Genomic DNA, 19,280 nt, shown 5'->3' on the forward strand with positions numbered 1-19,280 from the left:
TTTCTTTGGATTTTCTAAATGAGTTGTTTAATGTCTCTTGAACCTTTTGTGCCCTTGCATACTTTGACATCCACACTTCAGGGCTCAATAACAATAAGACTTGTCTGGAGCTTTCAACAGGCCTGAAGTAAACTTTATTCAAACGGTCACAAATAATTCAAGTTTATCCATTTCATTCTGTCTGCGATGTCTGATGGTTGGAGTTTGGATTTCATAACCACCTCAGTTTAAGTCATTGATTTGAGCTGCTTAACAGTTTCATAGAAACACTTTAGGCTACATCATCCCAGCGCAGGTCTGAGGTCCACAGTGACAGGCTGAAGGTTGAAGTGAGTCCCAAAGGAGAAACAGTTTCCTCCCCCACCTATCAGGAGCAGCTCTGGTTCTTCTGGGTCCGTCAGCTCAGAGCAGAATGAGTGGAGCATCAGAGGCCAGGGGACGGAGGTCTAGAGATGGCAGAACACGCAGTGATTTATTTTTCAGCATCTTGTCTAATAGATCTTTCCTGAGGCTATATGATGAATGAAAATGCATTTTTAACAAATTCATTTATATGTAGAACTTGATGCCACTTTTCGGGTGACAAACCAGGCCTTTACCACCTGTGTGGATGCATCAGTTCAGTGAGTGCCACTGAATTTCACTTAAAATTATTGCTGTGAAGTCTGTTATTGGACCATTAGGTCCAATAAATGTGAACTGACCGTGTCCAGACTGAACTCCACACTGCTGCGCGTGGTGAGGTTGATCATGACAATTCCTGGTACACCATCTGAATGCAGCCAAACTCCACCAACCACAACCAGCTTTTCACCAATCACATGGGCAGAATGAGAGTACCTAAAACAAAGCAAATAATGGAATTTCTAATTGCTCTACAGTGGGCGGTTTTCTTAAGTAGAACAGAGTTTTGTTTTGATGAACTGAATGATGTGAAAGCCTTTAAAAAAAACAAAAAACAACAGACCTGGGAACAGGAGGGGGCTCCACCTCTATTCTTTCCCAGGAGAAGCCTCTCTCAGTTGGCCTCAACACCACTGTGTCCCCCAGTGGCACTCCCCTTCCGTCTAGTCCTCCAAACACCACCACACCTCCCTGATATGGAAATGCTGAGTGGGAATGGCAGGCCTCTGGTGCTGCGCCCTCTAGTGGGATCTGTAAATAATACATACACACAATGGGCCTCATGCAAGAACATTTTCATATTCTTCTCCTAAACCGCTCTTTTTTCTGTGAGGTTAGCTAGTGAGTGTTTCAAGTCGGATTCACAAAACTCTCTTAACTGGACAAACTTGTTGTAAATCGCTCGTTTCAGCCTGTTGAATACCACCTGTTCATGAGGAGGTGCGAGATTTGATCATTAGCATAAACAACATCCCTAAAATGACCATAGAAGTCTGCCTGTTCCGCTCTGTTTTTGGGCAAGTTTCATTCACAAAAATGTTACCAAAGAGTAAAAGATTTTCACACCGCAGAGCTTCAAGTCCTGCTGTCGGAAATGAGGTGGAGAGAGACAAGATAATTTAAGTGCTAGAAGTATGTGTGGGATTAGAAACTTATTTATAAAGATAGCACATGGATGGGGACTAAGCAAACCTCAGTCCAGTGCTGCTGGTCTAGACACAGGAAGTAGCCGTCACCCAGAACTGCCTGTGATTCATTCTTTCCACCAAACACAAACAGAAAGTCTTTGCCTACAGAAAAAATGAGAAGGCTTTATTGTACAATAAGTAAGTAAAGATGAAAATGCATGAGTGAGAGACAGAGAGAGTGAAAGCAAGAAAGACTTCCTATTCATCTCACCGTTGTGACTGACCGTAGTAGCAGTGTGCCTCCATCTTGGCGGTGGTGGATCCCCTGTACAGACCATCTGCTCTACACAAAGTTTCACTGTGTCACGGTCCTCTAAGTCGAGAGGACCAGGTGGACCACTGGGGTCCAGGTTTACTCTGAAAAGGCCTCTGATTGGGTTGAGTGGAGAGGAGCGACCACCGTATACCACAATACCTCCTCCAGGAAGGGAGGTCACAGTGTGGTAGAGTCTAACACCTGGGAGGCAACACAATAGTAACTGGTCTCACTTTACTTGCACAGTTTGAAAATTCAACTAGAAAAATAATAAATATGGTGATACCAGCTAGCTTTTCTAAAACAATTGATTATGTACAGATGCCTTGGTTAGTGCTACTAGTCTGCTATACTAGGACTAGGAGAGAAATTTACAGCCACGTTTTATGGATTAACTAAGCCTGTCATTTTTTGGCATATTCTGTCTAAATGTAGTGTAACAGCAAAAACTAAATATCAGAAGCAGCAAGCCCTCTCACCTAAATCTACTGATGGTTCCACTCTGACAGATCTCCAGCCTTCTTGGCCCCTGAGGAGGACCCTAGTCACTGCCCCCCTGCCTCCTCTGCTGGAGCCTCCTGTTAGCAGGACCTGCCCTGGGCTCAGCGAGGTGGAAGCCATCCCTAGCCCCTCCATACAAACTGGTATGGTCCACACACTCAGGGCTGTGGGGCTCCAAGAGGGGCAAATGGATGGCGCTGGATATACCGAGGCAAACAAACATCAGAAACACACAAACATCACAACCTTAGCAACAAAACGCGTACAGACTTGTAAACAAAGTGTCTTAAAAGGTGTCAAATTACTTACCAAGGTACCAAGATATTAACAAGGATTTGGTGTTCTATGCGAGGGAAATAAAGTAATAGCTACCTGGAGCATGTCGGAGTAAAGCCTGCATCATCAAGGAGCCTCGAGATGCAGTAAGGATGAAGTAGTGGGAACATTTCTGGTGCCACTCCTGAGGGTAGACAGATGTAGAGTCAATATTTATACTAGGAAGCATGATTTTTATAAAGGGTACAACAGAGACACAACCACAACCCCACATAATAAGAAGATGCAAACACATTTCACAAACACAGCTAACCTCATATTCATCAAAAGGCTCCAGGCTCTCCACCCTGCATCTCTCCTCCTCAGGGACCAGCCCGAGGTAGAAGTCATTCATATCCAGACACACACACTGCTCCCAGCCCTGAAGAAAAAAAACATATATTTATTGAACAGCATGATGATAGCATCATGATATCTAAATTAACATTTGTGCATACTTAACAAAAAAGCAATCGTATTTTATCATATAAATCATCATGGAAATAAGAAATAAACACCTCTTTTGCATATACCACTTGATTAAAAGTCAATTACACTTAAAGAGCAACAGTAACAAGATGTAGCAATACATATATATCGTCTGCACACTGGCCTTGTCCAGGAACCTGTGTGTCTGTGCAGCAGTGTCTGGGTATGGTCGAAGGGCGTGTAGAGTTGAATTCAGTTTCAGGAAATGATCTTGCATGATCCGACCAAAGGGATCATGTGGATGTATCTGCTCATACATAACGAAGAGTGACTGTGGCAAGAGCTTTGCCACCCAACTAATGACAGCATCGGACCTGGAAGACATACAATATAACATATTAATAATAATAATAATAATAATAATAATAATAATAATAGCTTTCTTTGTATAGCACTTTTCAATACAGGTAACAAAGGGCTTAACAACAATCAATATTAAAACACACAAAAGTGTTTTATAAAATAAAAATAGGCATCACAAAATAATTTTAATTTTTTTAATAAAAATGTGTCTTAAGAAGTGACATGAAACAGGGAACTGACTCTGCAAGCCTGATCTCCTCTGACAGAGAGGTTCAACCAGAGCAGTTTTAAAACAAGCGGGGACAGAGCCGGAGGTCAGGGAGCTATTTACAATAGATAAGATGAAAGGGCCAACAGTAGGCATAGTCTCCTTGAATAGTCTGGTAGGGACCACATCCAAGGGGCAAGCAGATGCCTTCATGTGCTTAACCATATCACTGAGTGCAGAAAGAGTTATGATGTAAAGGAACTGAAGGATGGGACATCAAATGATCTATGGATTAAAGGCTCTGGGACAGGTAAAGGGGAGCTGGTGGTACAGACTGGAGGTGAAGAGATCACTGGGGAAGAAGAGGAGCCATTGTGGAACAAGTAGCGGCTAGTCAGTGGTGAGGCTGTAGTAACTGCATGGAAGTCTTTGTTGAAAAGTGCTTTTGTGCCATGGATGCTGGGGCGGATACCATCTCTGCTAAAAAAGGAGGCTCGTTCCCAAAAAAGGTTAAAATTGTTGATACTGCTATGGCAACGGCTGCGCATGTAGATGCAGCTGCCGGTAGCTCCTTCAAACTTCGCTACATTTTTGTTTTAATCTGTTATTTTTTCAGCTTTAATACTGAAACATCATTGAATGATGTCTAACTGGATTTGTTTTAAAGAGCAGCGGACCTTGAGCCGGATCAACCGGACCAGGCAGGCGCCACGGCGGCTGCTGTGATCGCCCCAGGAGGAGAGGAAAGACAGCCGGGAGAGGAGCCTTGCTGACTTAAGGCTGCTCTCTGGGCGAAATGGGACTCAGTCCGGTCAAGCAACGGGAAATCAGATACTGTTGTGCCCACATCATTACAGAGACCTGCTCCATCAACATCCGGGATCAAGCTCTCGACGGGCGGACCGCGTTCCGAGCTGACAGAGCGCAAGACTCAGCAAGATTAAGGAGCAGGACTCTGTGTTTACATCGATGACGCTTGGTGCTCAAACGCAGGCAAAGTGGACGAAGACCGTTTCCTAAATGTTGAGCTTTTTATGTGAAGATGGAAACCATATTTATGTCTATCTGCTGTGGTGTAATACCTGTATGTATATATGTATATAAATAACTGTATATTGTTTTATTTTATGTTACCCTATTCTAATATAAATTTAATTTAAATCTGTTACGTTCTATGTGTGTAGCATGAAGGGACTACAAACTCATTTAGCTGTACAATCGTGTGTTGTAAAATGATAAATAAATGACCTTGTATATAACCACTACAAACAGACATTCGCATTAGAACTGTACAATTATAGCGAAGATCATAATTATAATTATTTTAGAATGTAATTATTGTAATCTAAACTAAGATCAAAATACAGCACCTGATTTTAAAGTCCTAGCTTATTTATTATGTATACACAAAAAGGGTGATGTGGGCCCCTAAATAGACCAAACTGCAGTCCTTACCATTGTGTTTCCATGTAGGTAAGCACCACTTCTGAGAGAATTAGGGTGGGGGCAGCCCAGTCCAGACCAGCTGCTCCCAGAGCCTCTTCCACCTGGGACTCCTCTCTAACATCCACCCCTAGCAGATGGTACTGACCACTAGACACATATAACGGTCCTGAAGACACACAGGCAGACATATGGTTATGAAATCTAACATCACTTGTATGACGCACATTTTTTTCTAGACTTCTGTAAAGAAAAGAAAACCTCTTTGAATCTCAGTGAACACAAGTGTGTTGGGTGTGAAGGGAATGACAGACCTGTAAGAGAAGGTAAATGGGAGTCTAACATCCCCCTCAGTGTAATATTAGAATTGATCAGGGCAGCCTTGCGCCGGGTGACATCAGGAAAATCAACCTCAAACACAACAGCCCTGTCAAGTGCTTCATCTGCATGTAGGCGAAAATACGTAGAGTCGAACCCTGCGCCCAATGACAAAATCTAAAACAAAAGGGGAAAGATAACGACAAAGGGAGTGAGAAAACCCCCCACAAATGATGGTATTTAAAATACACAACCCTTCATAACGCAAACTTAATATACAAAATAGTGCTGGACAATATGCTGTTGACTTGCCTGTCTCTTGGGGCAGTTTTCAGTAACGTGTAGGAACCTCCTCACACACTGGTCCACAGCTCTCCAGCGCACATAGTAGCCCCTAAAACATGCATATACATTTGTACAAAAATATTATCATTATATACTGTATACTGTGTTGTTCTGTATACAATTTGGAGACATACTGACCTCTAAGAAATTGTGAAAGACATGTTCCACTATTTTCTGATATTTTATAGACCAGAATCAGAAATACTTTATTGATCCCCGAGGGGAAACTCTTTTGTTACAGCAGCTCACTGTCACGTCAGTGCACACAGGAAGAGAAGTACTAAGCAAAAAATATAATACACTATAATACAGGTCAGATAAATTAAGTACCAAGTGGGTATAAGTATAAAATTAAATAAGTGTGAAGTACAAAGTGGGTTTACCGGTTGATGATAATAATATGGTATAAGGTAATAGTGCATGAACTGCCAAGTTAAGTGTAGCTTATTTATAATGAGACAGAGGATATTGCACAGCAGTAATAGAAGTATGAATAAATATCAATAAATAGGGAATTTTAAACTGAAAAGAGTATATTGCACAGCAGTATTAACACAGAATATTGCAGTTATGTCAAGTATTGCAGTGATGTTAATGATCAATGTCCAGTTTATTGACTTAGGGTCATATAGACTAGCACTTCTGACCAAACGATTAATAGAGAAAATCTGTAGATCAATCCATGATAAAAATAATTGTTACAGTAGACCTTGCATATATATTTATTTATTTGACACATTACTAGGTAGTTAATTATTTACCTCATTTCAGTCCTGTTTTGTGTATCATCTCATGGTACAAGATGTGATGCTTTAACCCTCTATGGCTGTGCTTATTGTGCAGCTATGACTCCTGCACTCTTCTCTTGCACACAAGTGTGTGGCGGTCCTTTGTCACTGCATAAATTATGTCCAGATATTACACCACCACTGTCAACCAAGGCCAACTCCTGCACATGTATTTTGTGTGTTCAATAAAGTGATTGTGACCGTGATCACTGAGTCCCATGCACAACTGAGCATGACAAGATGAAGATCCCTGCTGACCTGTTGATGAGTGGGGCTCTCCTGGCCACTTTGCACACAAAGTGTTGGAGGAAGACATCCTGGAAGTAGCCCTGTGCTGCCGCAGACACCTTGCTCACCACACTGCTGTCGTTGGTTCCCTGTACCTGGGTCAAGCAACAAAAACACAGAGCCATCATAGTTGTAAATGCTTTGACCGATTTACTTTTTGTAAGTGGTGGAAGAAATAAGATCCTTTACTTAAGTAAAGGTGGCAATACCACACTAAAATAAGCCATTACAAGTAAAAGTCCTACATTGACAATGGTGTATGTACAGTAAGTATGTAGGTATTTTAGGTAGGCCCCTGTGAGTGTTACACTATTATACATTAAGATATTGGATTACTGATGTATTGTGTAAAGTTAAATATGAGGTCATCATATTTTGTATGTGAAATCTTCATTTGTAAAGTAATTTAGGCTGTCACAAAAAATGTAGAGGAGTAAAAAGTGCAAGTATTCCTCTCTGACTAGTAGTAGAAGTATACAGTGGCATGCAATGTGAATACTCAAGTAAAGTACAAGTACAGTACTTAGTTACAATCCTCCACTGATTGTTACACACTGTAGTGCAGCAACTGGATAAGTTACACTTACCGCCGTGTCCCTGCCCTGCTTCTTTCTGTTTGTCGTTGGCATAATGTCAGCAAGCTGTCACATCACTTCTCCAACACACACTGGACAGTGTATTAAATAAGCGTTCATAGGAAAGATTTCGGTATTGCGAGCAATCAAAATTATTCAAACATCCTTCATGTGGTAAAGACTTCCGAGTCCCTTGCTACCCGCGTTCTTGCGCCCCCCTGCGGCCCGGAGGCCACAGTAGTAAAGCTCTCTGTCATTTAAATACCGTTGATTGTGATCATTATTCATACTTGTTACTGTAAATAAAACGTATGTTGTCCTCGGCTAAAGGCATTAGTAGTCGATAAAAACATTAGCAGCTGAAACTGGAGAATGTGTAAAATGTAAACAGCCGCTGAAAGGACCGATGGGAAATGCGGTTCTTCTTCTCTTCACAGGATTGACAATGCGGCACTCAGTGCGCATGCGCCAGTTTACAGGAAGCGTTAACATTTTCTTAAACCAGCTGATAGCCAAATTGTCAACAGTGCGGTGCGATACTCGCGTTGCTGAAACGACAGTATATACGGTAAATATTTTATTTTTTCCCTCTCAGTAGTCACATGTTATTCACACGAACAGGTAGCGTTGGTATGTTTAACTGGGCGTCGAAATATAAAGCTTTGGTTTGTTTTGTCTCGTCCGACCTGAGTGGTTAGCACATAACGCAAGATGAGGGCTGGTGATCTGGTAACACTTACTGTGGGAGTAACCTTAACGCTAACAGGGACAGGAATGCCAGTTGCCCTCTGCACTTCATTATATGTCGTTGAGGTTTGCTTCAAATTTGCTGCAGTGATGTGTGTTCAGCATTGCTGTCTTAGAGGTGGGTGACAGCAATGTGAGGCGCAGCATCCCTGTTAGGCTCAAGTTTCACTGCATGATAATGGGACACAGCTTGCAACGGGCAGTGTTTTCAAACATGGCTCTGATTCAGTGAACACAGAGCAGACATGCAGGGCTGGTAAGCACTGCAGATGCAGCGCAAACTTCTTCTTCGTCTCTTGCTGTTCCTTGGTTTCATGCCAAGAAAATCTCCACCCTTCTCTAATCTTCAGACTTACTGGGTGCACTGGAAGAGGCTTTTGTTGCCTTGAGAAAGAAAGAAAAGTGTGTGTGAGGCAAGGTAAGATAAAGGTAAAGTAAAGCAAAGCAGTTGCAATGCAAACTTTTGCTATTCCTTGAGTTCATGTCAGGTCTCCACCCCTCCTTATAAACCCCTAATCTTTAGACGTGCACTGGAAGAGGCGTGTGTTGCCTCCTTGAGAGAGAAAGAAAGAAAGATATATGAGGTAAGGCATGATGATGATGTAATCTTGCACCAAAACAAAACCTTTCACCTCTTCATTCAGGGTGAAGAGAGGTCAAGACACCATCACCGAGACTTGACTACACTGTGTTTGGAAGGCAGTGTAAGTGCCTGATATCCCAGAAGCACCTATACCTACTCCAGGGAGGAGGCCCAGCCCCCCTGCCGTCTCCTACGCGGGCCGGTATGAGCTCCAGAGGGAGTGGAGGCCGCTCCAACGGCACACTACCACAAACCAAGATCTGCCAGTTTAAGTTGGTGCTCCTGGGTGACATGGCTGTGGGCAAGTCCAGCCTGGTGCTGCGTTTCGTCAAGGGACAATTTGACGAGTTCCAGGAGACAACCATAGGAGGTGAAGACTGGGAAATGTGGACAGTGTGTGTGTGAGTGAATGTAGGGGGAAGAGGTTATACTTTCTGTTGGTTAAAATGCTAATCAGGTGATCAAAGGGGTAGGTGAGTGATGGTAGGCTTTATTTAACACCTGGTAACTTGGTCATTTTCCCCGTTTACGTCCAGCTGCATTCCTGGCTCAGTCGGTGTGTCTAGATGATACCACAGTGAAGTTTGAGATCTGGGACACTGCAGGACAAGAGCGATACCATAGCCTGGCTCCTATGTACTACCGTGGTGCTCAGGCTGCTATCGTCGTCTTTGACATCACCAAGCCGGTATAGTATACATGGATTTATTCATTAGTTTTGTTTATGCAGGTCTGGGCAGTAGTGACAAAATTTTAATAACTATTGCTGCCTGCAGAAATGTTTGTCAGACATTCATGGTTTATTTCACTCAGCCAAAACAGTCCAATAAGTGAAGATATTCTTTTAATTAACTGTGACACAGCCTTTAAAGCTATAACCTACATCACAATATTGTGTGTGTGTATATATATATATATATATATATATATATATATATATATATATAATATAATGATGTAATATACCAGACGATCTCATATTAACATTAATATCATAGCAGTATACTGCCCGGCTCGATGCAGTTTGTCCCCTAACTGATAATAAATTCTTATACTGATGTATTATTCATGCACAGCTTCCACAACGTCTGTTATTTACATATGTGTCAGAAGTTTATCTGACCTTGGTGCTGTGTTTGTGCAGGAGACTTTTGAGAGAGCCAAGGCCTGGGTGAAGGAGCTGCAGAGGCAGGCCAGTCCCAACATTGTTATTGCCCTGGCCGGGAACAAGGCTGACCTGGCAGAGAGGAGACTAGTAGAGTACGAGGTAACGCTCTTCCTGTCCAGCCTGTTTGTGGGCTATAGCCTCAACGAAATCAGAACTGATTATATCTCTGATGTTGGATGGTAATCACTGTTGATGACAGGTTATATATACGTTATGAATTAATTAATATTATTGGCAGTATGGGTTCTATAAGTAGCCACAGTCATGTGTAAGGCTGGCATAGTTTTGTGGTGTTGGAGGACCTTACCAATGCATTTTAATGAAATTGCACTTGTTCTTTGCAGTTGAGATTGTAGCGGACCAGGTGGAGGTGTTCACATGCTAACAGTTGATTTAAGAACATTTATATGTACATCTATGGCTACATATGAGAGTGGAAATCAGGCTCATGCTTGTGTGCACACTTGTACAAAAAGATTAGAAAATAGAGCACAAGAATCTCAATCAAACTGTTGTGATGCCCATACCTTGGACTTGAAACACATTTTTACCAAACCTTGCATTCAAATCCGGGTGGAAAAGTCCTTATGAGTCAGCTGCTACCTTACAATGTTGCATTAAAGAGCAATTTTGTCAGAAAATCTTGAATACAAAACATAAAACTTATTTGTTGCAGAGGCTGCACTTCAGCTCAGAGATTTGTGTAGTGTCGTCAGGTCTGTGCTCTACTGCATGCCTGCTATCTGTAGATAAACATTTTAGTTCTTTTCAGCTTAAAGGCTTTTTTTTTTTTAGTGTTTATAGTTTTTCAAATTACTGCTGATGTTATATTTGTATTTGCTTGTGTGTTGTATGGCACAGGAAGCCCAGACATATGCTGAAGACACTGGCTTGCTCTTTATGGAGACCTCTGCCAAGACAGCTATGAACGTCAATGAGCTCTTCCTGGCCATTGGTGAGTGTCCTTTCATTTACAGCTGAACCAAAAAATTTGACCCAGAAGAGAAGGAGATTTAGGCCATAGGAGTCATGACCCCCGCTTAAGAGATGATATGTTCGGTCCGGGATGTTTGTTAGTTAGTTAGTTAGCAGCATATGTCAAGAACTTGCTCACAGACTTAAATGAAATTGGGAAGTGAAGCCACGGGCCAATGAGCAAGTGACCATATTTTTTATGCAGATCCACATCCAAGAATCTTTGGTGTGGATCTCAGTTCAGATGCGGATACAGGAATTTATTTATTTTTTTACTAATTTCTTAATATCAAGATATTTTAATGTTTGTCATTTTCTCCTGAGTTAATCCTAAATGAAAGATATTTTTTTCTTGGTGGATATATGCGCTCTCTGAGTACTTCCTAGTTAAAAAAGTGGAGCCTGTTGTTAATTTTGATGTCAAAATATTTCACTTTGTCTTGCTTAATATAGCAAAAAAGATGCCAAAAACAGACACCCAAAACCCTACACATGCAGCGCGACATCGGGGAGTCAACCTCCAGGACCCAGATGCCCACTCTACCCGAGCCTGCTGTGGTGGGAACTAGACCTCCACAACTCCCACCAATATTTCACCATCCACGCCACCACAGCCCTTCAACCATCCAGTCTCCTTCAACCAACTTACAGGGGCGGGCCTGATGCGGGGAAACCCAGTATCCATTCACCCCCTTACCCCCCATTCATCCTCCTGTCCAAGCAGACAGAAATTCAGAGACAGAAAATCAAAGGAGAGAATAAGAGGAAAGGAAGAGCAAGCAGAAATGGAGGAGGAAGATGCAATGTTTCACATATGAGATTCTGCATTTGGAATTTACAAGGGGAGGTATAGTGAAGACTGAGATTGAGAGGAGGGAAATAAAGAATGTGGAAGACATTGGCAAGCCTGTTGTAGTACTTAGCACTAATTGTGAATTTTCTTTCGTTTTCATTTTGCCTTGCATCATTTCAGTCACAGCTCTGGATGCACAAAATGAGCAGCACACGCTGGCGAGTGGCCGGGAAAGGAGAAAAAACGGCCAAGACATAAATACAGAAACCAAATGGTTAAGTTGTGGCTGCTTTCTTCTTCTCCTTTGTCAGAGCTTGTCTGCTTGCTTTGCCTCCTCCTAGTCTTGAATCAGTCAAATCCTGCTGTGAATAATGCCACATATTGTACCCCTGGAATGATCCCAAAATTCGTAATCCCTCTGTCCTGCTTGACCTTCCCTGGCACTGTCCAGGCCCCATTAGATAAGACCCATGGCACAGTCTGCCTAACATAAGTCAATTTGTACGTATTTATTGTCCAGTGTTTTGGCTTCTAACTGCTGGTAGTGATGCTCCAGTGTCTCACTGCTTCTCCTTTTATCCAGATAGAAACTCATGCTTTATGTGAGCCAAACATTTAAACTTCTACAAAAGGTCTGATTTAATGGGACCGTTTGTCTTTACAAGATTGATGATTTCACATTGTCTTTCTCATAGACACATTTGGTCCGACAGACTTGCTCGTTTAATGAAAGATTGAAGTGCAGTGTTCAAATATTTTGCGTTTCACCGCCTTGCTTGAGTGCTCATAAGGAAAAATGTTGAGCACCACAGGCTGTAGCTCTTTACAGCAACAATATAGACTTGATATGGAGTGTATGTAGTCACATGACTTAAATATTGCGATGTATGGCAGGAAACTGTTAGCTCTAACTAATTACATGTCTGTGGCAGAGAACATATCCCCCAAACCCAAAGAAAGTAGTATTGCATCAAATACTTAAGTCTCTGTTTTGAATAAATAGCTTAATCTCATTTTTCAATTATTACAGTGAGTGATAATTATATTGGTGTCTATGGGATCAAATAACGTAATCATGTTCCCATAGGCATTTAGGAATTGAAAGTGAAACTAAGCAAGTAAACTAAGGGGGGGGGGGGCGCCTTTTTCCAAGCTTTGTCTGAGGGGAGGCCCACAGACTTTGAAAATCACTGTCGCCAAATGCTTGCTCATGGTGGGATTTGTTGGGTCTCTGTAAATAATATAAAGAGTACAGTCTACACCTGCTCTATAGGAAAAGTGCAATGAGATAACTTCTGTTATGAATTGGCACTATATAAATAAAATTGAATTGAAAATCCCTAAGATAAATTATTGGGGTCCAGTGTCCTCGCAGAAAAACTGTTCAGGACCGAATGAAAGGCAGGAAGATCAGAAAATATGAGATTTGTAATAAACCTGTACCATGCTCTGTAAGAAAAAAATCTGCCCATCTTGTGTTTAATGTGTCCCTCATCTGTCCCTTGTCCTAAGGCTAAGTTGTTGATCTTCAATGGTTTTACTGATTCATTTAACTTAATATGATGCTCTTAAAACAGAGTTGTGTGCTTGGTTGCTGTCCAAGGCTTGACTGAAGAAAATGAGGACAGAATTGATGAAAACACAAAAAAAACAGAAGTGCCTATTCCCAGTTTTCTTTTTCTGTGAATCATGTTTGGGGCTTTCTTTAAGTGTGTGCTTCATCTGCAAAGTGCAGGGAAACTATTTCCCTGACATTGGCTTGTACTATAGACCAATAACTTGGCACCCTGTCATTACGCTATATACTGTATTGGATGTAAAGAGATCTTGTTGAATACACTGTATGTTATATATTGTCTTAATTTTAATGAGTGTGTATATTGATTTTAACAGAGCACACCTGTGAACCTGGAATGGATCATTTAAAAAAAAAAAAAAAAAAAAAAAAAAAAAAAAGACTAATCAATGTTATAAATCTGTTTGATTTAAACAAATATTGGTGTCCAGGAAAATCTTTTCTTCTGCTTTATTTTCAGATTCACATGCATATTAAGGCATTTAATAAAAATATGGTGAACTAATTAAGAGTCTCAAAATAAGATTGGCATTTGAAGTACAATGCCGTTTTCAAATAAAAAAAAAAAAAAAAGGTACAAAATGCCCCCACCCCAAAGGACACTAACAGCTCATTATATACATTGAACAGCATTCACTTACTCATTGTTCAGTGATCACAAGTAGGTTCAGTGTTCTGTGCAGTTAAGATGACAAAGGTAATTAAAACAAGATGTGATTTTTCATCAGCACCTTGAGTATGTATAGTGTTCAATAAAGCTGTGAATGGCGCTTTGAGTGCAGAACACCGATTGCTTTTCTTTCACTTGCCTTGTGCCTCGGATAAGTGAAACAAATATTACCAGCCGCATTTTATTAGTTCCTTTTGAGAGCTTGCCAAGTGGCTGTACAATGATATATGATGTCATTAATTCATTAAAAAAAGAGGATATTTTAATTTTCCAGCCTCTTCACTCATTGCTATTGTCTTCAAAATTACATGTACAAAAACATTTAACACAAAACTCAAAAATCTTCTCAAAAAAAATATTCTCATTTCCTAAAATTTTGTTGGTTTGATTAAAATATATAAAAATCATATTTAAACAATGTGACAACATTTTCATGGCTATCTAACGCTCTTTTGTCGTGTACAGTCTGCATTCAGGGCATTTTAATAAAGCCATACCTCTGCTTTGTACAGCTCATGTCAGCAGCTGTATAAAAAGGCAGAAAGTAAATACCTAAATTAATACCAAGTTTTGCAAATCAATATAAACTAATGGAGAACTGTACACTGTGACAAATGGTATGAAATGAGTCCTCACCTTCTGCCTTATCTCACCCTGACCTCTAATCGTCACTCTCCTCATCCTCCACTGTTGTATAGATGACCTGGTTCCTGCGTTTGATTCTGGGAGTTGTGTCTCTACTGCCAGGAGCCTCGGTCTCATCGCTGGTACGTTTTAGGATACGTACAGCTGTGGCATCCTCATCATCGCCCTCACAGAGTCCTTCCCTTTCTGTTCCAGAGTGAGAGCGGGCTACCGCTGGGGTAGAGTGGGACGGAGGCGGCAGGTTCATTAGGTGGGACAGACGAGTGGGTGAGAAATCAGATTTGGGCTCAGGCAGAACCATACGGTTGGGGGTGTGGATTTCACCTACAGGTACATCAGAGCGCTTATCTCCCTCAACTGCTGCTTTTGAGTTAGACTTGCCCTCAACCTCCTCCTTTCCCTCCTCTTCCTCCCACTCATCCTCTATTGTGATCTCATCGGGATTAACTGAAGACGACATTCCCGAAGTGTCGGTTGGGTACTCGCTCGGCTCGTCCAAACTTGCTACACTATGTGCATCTTCATCATCATCCTCCTCCTGAACTCTCCCCAACTCATGACCTCCCTGCCCAACGTGGGCGTAGATGTCTGTGAGACCTAACGTGGCACAGAGCTCGGTCGTCTGAGGGTTGGTCTTACAGCTGGGGGTGGCATGGGGCTGGGGGTTGTTGGGGTCATAGGGTGGCACAGTCTGGCTAAAGTTGTCTGGAATGGCAAGTTCACCACTGAGATCCTCCACCACCTGCATCATAGCTGCTTCTGAAGGTCTAAAGTCCCACCTGATGGTTATAGACAATCCAAATTATAAAAGACAGCATGAACCAAAACTGTAAGCCCAACAGCTGTGTCATTATTGCAAAAGTATGAGGGGGAATTGTCAGCAACTAGTCAATTTATTGACTTTTCAATCTACAAAAATAATTTAAATCTTCTTTAAGCATCAATCGCGAACACCATCTGTTTCAGGCTTGAATATGAAAAAGAAAAAAAGCCTTGCACTTCAGGACTGATGGTGCTGGAACAGTAAGATGAACATGTAATCAGAAAAAAATATTTTAGTTAGTTATTATTTCCAGTGTGTATTGTTCTGTGGTACTTCTGTATATTGTTTTTTGTACCTTCATTGTCCGAGATGGTCAAGCCTATTTTACACACCTGTATGCCATGGCTAATCGCTACACAAAGTGTGTGTGCATATTTAAACCATTGCAGATTTTCACAAGCCTGATGAAGTGCTGAGTGAAACGCGAATGACGATCGGACAAATCAAGATAAAATTTATCGAGAAAATAATCAGCAGATTAACCAATAATGACAACAATTGTTTGTTGTATCCCTACAATATAAAATATATCCAACTTCTCCAAGACAGTACAATGCATTAGCAACAGCATGATGCAAGTATAAGATTCCCTTCTATAGGGTAACAATTTACTTCACGAAGTCAGCTGTATGTTCAAGCAGCTACATTTTGCCAAACCTTAATGGTAGGAGTTTGCCTAATTTAGAAAAATAGGTTCAACTGGAATCAGGACATGCTATGACTGCTTCAGTGGAGCTTTAGCCACAGCTATGTTACTGCTTGAAAGTTATTGTATTTTGGTTTTGTCAGCAGACTTTTTCATTCAATTTTAAAAAATGTAAACTCCCAAATGCCTATTCACATCCATGAGTGAAGCTTGTGGCACTCTTGGGTCCGTTTCACTGGGATGACCAATTTTCAACTGACTGCATTTGCTCTGCCTGTAATTTTATGTCTAAATATCTGTGTACCGTTCATGCAGGCCGTTATTCTCTGGGGGGTTCCACGGGTGAGGGGTAGTCCTTTGTAGACTGTTGGTGGCCTTCAGAATAGCAAGCCACTCCGGATCGTACTCAAGACCCTCAGATGAACCCGGTCTCTCTGGAACATCCACAATCTGCAACACAAGTGTATATATGTATGATTGCTTAGAACTATCACCCCTACACCTTAAACTAGGCTGTGACCTTTGTATATTTAACAACAAAACTTTCTCTCACCTGTAAGAATTCCCTATAGGGCAGACATTTATCCAGGGACAGGAATTTGGTTACACGTGGGGCAGCATTACCTTTAGGCTAAGGACAAGAGAATCCACTGAGTTGGTGTAATACGTTGGTGTATTAGATTGGTACCCAGAATTATTGAAATCATAATCTAAAAATGTATCAGCGGCTAATACTGACATTAGCAGCAATACAGCTAGCTGCAGAAAAACTGTCACTCTCACCGGATGCTGCATAACGGCAGCAAATTTCACATGAAGATGTGCAGAGAACCAGTAGCTGGGCTGGAGGTGAGCTAGGAGCTCCTCAGCAGCAGGACTTCCAAGAGTGTTGGACTCCACTTCCTGACGCAGAAACTTCTTCTTTCGCAACAATTCCCCTGTGCGTCCATAGTAGTAGATTCCACGAGGCCAGTCATGGCTCATGAAAATGTCTATGGGCATCTGGATCTTAGTGGAAATGAACATTTACGAATCAATATACATTGTTTAGATTAATAAATGGACAATCTATTGAGCTGTGTGTAAGGGAACAAGTTGAATTCACAATATTTACCTGTTTTAACTTGAATACCTCAATATTTCGGATGTGGTATACACTTCGAAGCGTGTCAGGATTGTATGGAGGGAATTCATGGTGACCTTAAAGAGCACACATTTCTTGTAAACATACTGCAACGTGTGTATAACTTCAACCATTTACACAGTCAAAAAAAACTCACCCCTTCTGTAGTCACGTGATTTGAAGATCCCAGACAAGCCACCAATTCTAATCCCTTTGTAGCGAATAACACCAGCATAGCCTAGGGAAATACGGTCAAGCCAGGCCTGGGAATTAGAAGATAGACGGGTAGACAGAATAATCACATCTACTGTCTGCTGGTCCCTACCCAGATAATAAATGTTGGGTGCCACCCAGCCTCCATAAGGCAGCTCCTGCAGGTGGTTTGAAGCCTCATGGTTCCCTCCAATGAAGATGGTCAGGACTGGAGCCTTCTTCTCTCCAGAATAGTATCTGCAACAAAGACAATAATATTAAAGTTTTAAATGCTCTCACTCGTATCTTGTACTCTTTTAAAACACGAAAAAACAAAAAAGGACTGACTTGTAAAAGGTCTGCATCATTCTGTACTTGGCTGGTACTGCCATGCACTTCATGTCTCCTTCATTTCGCACCGCTTGGAAGTCTCCACAGCACAGCAGCAGGTCCACTTTTACCCCTTCCTTCTTCTCCAGATAGCCGATTGTCTCGTAGATTTTGTCCAGCTCCCCATGGCAACAGCCTTCTACTGCAATCTTCATGCTGCAGGTAAGCTGCGGATCCCCAGAGAAAGTCACAGTGAGGGTTGGTTTTGTTGGCTGGTTTCTTTGCCCACCTAGGGGCTGTCAGATGCTGAGGCCTGCTCCTTTGTGGATAATATTTGGTGATCTGAACAAAACAAAGTTCAAAACTCACTAAAAAGTATCAGTCATGACAGGAGATCGTAGAAAAGGTTTCAGTCGTAGTCATCTGGACACTGTTTTCAGAATCAAGACGTTTCGGCTCCCATCCGGAAGTAATCAGTAAATCTGATTAAATCTAAATCAATTTCTAGTTCCCGTCCCATTTTTTCACAATTGAGAATGACTTCCGGATGGGAGCCGAAACGTCTTGATTCTGAAAACAGTGTCCAGATGACTACGACTGAAACCTTTTCTACGATAGAAGACTCCTGGACGAATGAGGGACTACACCGTCTCATGACAGGAGAGTAATAACTTGGTTTTAAGTCAGTAGGTTTGACAATTAAATGTCAAGTTTGTACCTTAAATTACTCACAAGACTGCTGGAAAGGAAATACTTCTCAACAGTATTGTCAGTCAATGTGCAGAGAGTTGACATAATAGTAATAATAGTTTTTTTTATCTTGGATTATCTCGGTTAAACAGTTGCTAAAATTGTCCTGTCCAGTACAGTGGTAGGCATCCCTTTGACTCAGAATAAGGACACAACACCCAGTGTCATGTTTCATCTTTTTATAAAGAGTGAATTGAGTGAATGAAACAATGACAGAAGCCTCCGTGGCAATGAAACCAAAGCCAGGGGGCTAATCTGGGAGGACGGCGGGACTGCATGTGACCACTTTTGAACACATTAAATATTCAGCAATGCGCAATTACTTTGGTCTTTTTGGAGCTCTTAGTGGCTTCCCACTGGCTTGTAAACTTGCACATTAAAAGTAGTGCCAAACCAGATTTTTGTGTCTGACAAACGGGGCTCCTGCCATTACTTTCGTGCGTGTCCACAAGGCCTTTGCAATATTTTTGTCTACTCTGTGTAGTAACGTCCAGTTACAACACACTATTAGCAACTTTGACTGCTAAAATCAGCAACAAAACAGAACATGCAATAGCTAGCTAGGCTACGTAGTTAATCTAACGTACCATAACGTCAGGTAACATACAGTGAACCATATTTCTCGCACAAGCATACCACAACAAAATAAGATAACAAACTAAGTACTTACGACGAAGAATGAATAACAGGAGAGTATGTCTGGCCGGTGTTATACTCCGTAAAGTTACAATTTTTTCCTGAAAATCATGTTTGTGTTAGCAGAGACACGTTAGAATTAATTTTTCCCACCTCGCGTCTACCACTTAAAGCGCATGCGCAGTACGTCATCAACTGAAAC

At 41.5% G+C, this 19,280-nt stretch overlaps 3 protein-coding genes across 6 annotated transcripts; 1 reads left to right on the plus strand and 2 right to left on the minus strand.

Moving 5' to 3' along the window:
* Positions 1-103: 103 nt before the first annotated feature.
* On the minus strand, positions 104-7,695 carry lcmt2 (leucine carboxyl methyltransferase 2). 2 transcript variants are annotated; one of them, XM_044217336.1, is made up of 14 exons: positions 7,434-7,695; positions 6,817-6,941; positions 5,738-5,819; positions 5,422-5,602; positions 5,120-5,276; positions 3,278-3,467; positions 2,939-3,046; positions 2,722-2,809; positions 2,328-2,546; positions 1,804-2,049; positions 1,597-1,694; positions 968-1,155; positions 705-840; positions 104-446 (listed from the first exon to the last, which is right to left on the minus strand). In XM_044217336.1, the coding sequence occupies exons 1-14, from the start codon at positions 7,473-7,475 to the stop codon at positions 282-284; spliced, it is 2,025 nt and encodes a 674-aa protein (XP_044073271.1). In that variant the 5' UTR covers positions 7,476-7,695; the 3' UTR covers positions 104-281. The 2 variants fall into 2 exon arrangements, with proteins under 2 accessions (XP_044073271.1, XP_044073272.1); XM_044217337.1 differs by lacking the exon at positions 7,434-7,695 and adding an exon at positions 6,532-6,666.
* Positions 7,696-7,847: 152 nt separating this feature from the next.
* Positions 7,848-14,047, plus strand: rab5b (RAB5B, member RAS oncogene family). Of its 2 annotated transcripts, none has more exons than XM_044217349.1 (6): positions 7,848-7,989; positions 8,813-9,121; positions 9,288-9,439; positions 9,896-10,018; positions 10,781-10,874; positions 11,348-14,047. In XM_044217349.1, the coding sequence occupies exons 2-6, from the start codon at positions 8,956-8,958 to the stop codon at positions 11,461-11,463; spliced, it is 651 nt and encodes a 216-aa protein (XP_044073284.1). In that variant the 5' UTR covers positions 7,848-7,989; positions 8,813-8,955; the 3' UTR covers positions 11,464-14,047. The 2 variants fall into 2 exon arrangements, with proteins under 2 accessions (XP_044073284.1, XP_044073285.1); XM_044217350.1 differs by lacking the exon at positions 7,848-7,989 and adding an exon at positions 8,519-8,586.
* Positions 14,048-14,173: 126 nt separating this feature from the next.
* dbr1 (debranching RNA lariats 1) lies at positions 14,174-19,270 on the minus strand. Of its 2 annotated transcripts, none has more exons than XM_044217340.1 (9): positions 19,113-19,270; positions 17,711-17,919; positions 17,496-17,620; positions 17,328-17,408; positions 17,162-17,247; positions 16,831-17,055; positions 16,601-16,678; positions 16,352-16,497; positions 14,174-15,357 (listed from the first exon to the last, which is right to left on the minus strand). In XM_044217340.1, the coding sequence occupies exons 2-9, from the start codon at positions 17,905-17,907 to the stop codon at positions 14,595-14,597; spliced, it is 1,701 nt and encodes a 566-aa protein (XP_044073275.1). In that variant the 5' UTR covers positions 17,908-17,919; positions 19,113-19,270; the 3' UTR covers positions 14,174-14,594. The 2 variants fall into 2 exon arrangements, with proteins under 2 accessions (XP_044073275.1, XP_044073276.1); XM_044217341.1 differs by having other exon boundaries at positions 17,711-18,034; positions 19,113-19,269.
* Between the last annotated feature and the right edge of the window lie 10 nt (positions 19,271-19,280).

Source organism: Siniperca chuatsi, linkage group LG12, assembly GCF_020085105.1.
Source record: "Siniperca chuatsi isolate FFG_IHB_CAS linkage group LG12, ASM2008510v1, whole genome shotgun sequence".
Taxonomy (NCBI): Eukaryota; Metazoa; Chordata; class Actinopteri; order Centrarchiformes; family Sinipercidae; genus Siniperca; species Siniperca chuatsi.

Excerpts from the sequence above, each read along its gene's own strand:
- dbr1 (XM_044217340.1), bottom strand. The coding sequence starts at position 17,907 with ATGAAGATTGCAGTAGAAGGCTGTTGCCATGGGGAGCTGGACAAAATC. Across the intron at positions 17,621-17,710 it reads ATGATGCAGACCTTTTACAA|ATACTATTCTGGAGAGAAGA; the intron begins GTCAGTCCTTTT and ends TCTTTGTTGCAG. Across the intron at positions 17,056-17,161 it reads AGGTATTCAAGTTAAAACAG|ATCCAGATGCCCATAGACAT; the intron begins GTAAATATTGTG and ends ATTTCCACTAAG.
- lcmt2 (XM_044217336.1), bottom strand. The coding sequence starts at position 7,475 with ATGCCAACGACAAACAGAAAGAAGCAGGGCAGGGACACGGCG. Across the intron at positions 3,047-3,277 it reads CACACAGGTTCCTGGACAAG|GGCTGGGAGCAGTGTGTGTG; the intron begins GCCAGTGTGCAG and ends TTTTTTCTTCAG. Across the intron at positions 2,810-2,938 it reads AGCCTTTTGATGAATATGAG|GAGTGGCACCAGAAATGTTC; the intron begins GTTAGCTGTGTT and ends GTCTACCCTCAG.
- rab5b (XM_044217349.1), top strand. The coding sequence starts at position 8,956 with ATGAGCTCCAGAGGGAGTGGAGGCCGCTCCAACGGCACACTACCACAA. Across the intron at positions 9,122-9,287 it reads CCAGGAGACAACCATAGGAG|CTGCATTCCTGGCTCAGTCG; the intron begins GTGAAGACTGGG and ends GTTTACGTCCAG. Across the intron at positions 9,440-9,895 it reads TCTTTGACATCACCAAGCCG|GAGACTTTTGAGAGAGCCAA; the intron begins GTATAGTATACA and ends GTGTTTGTGCAG.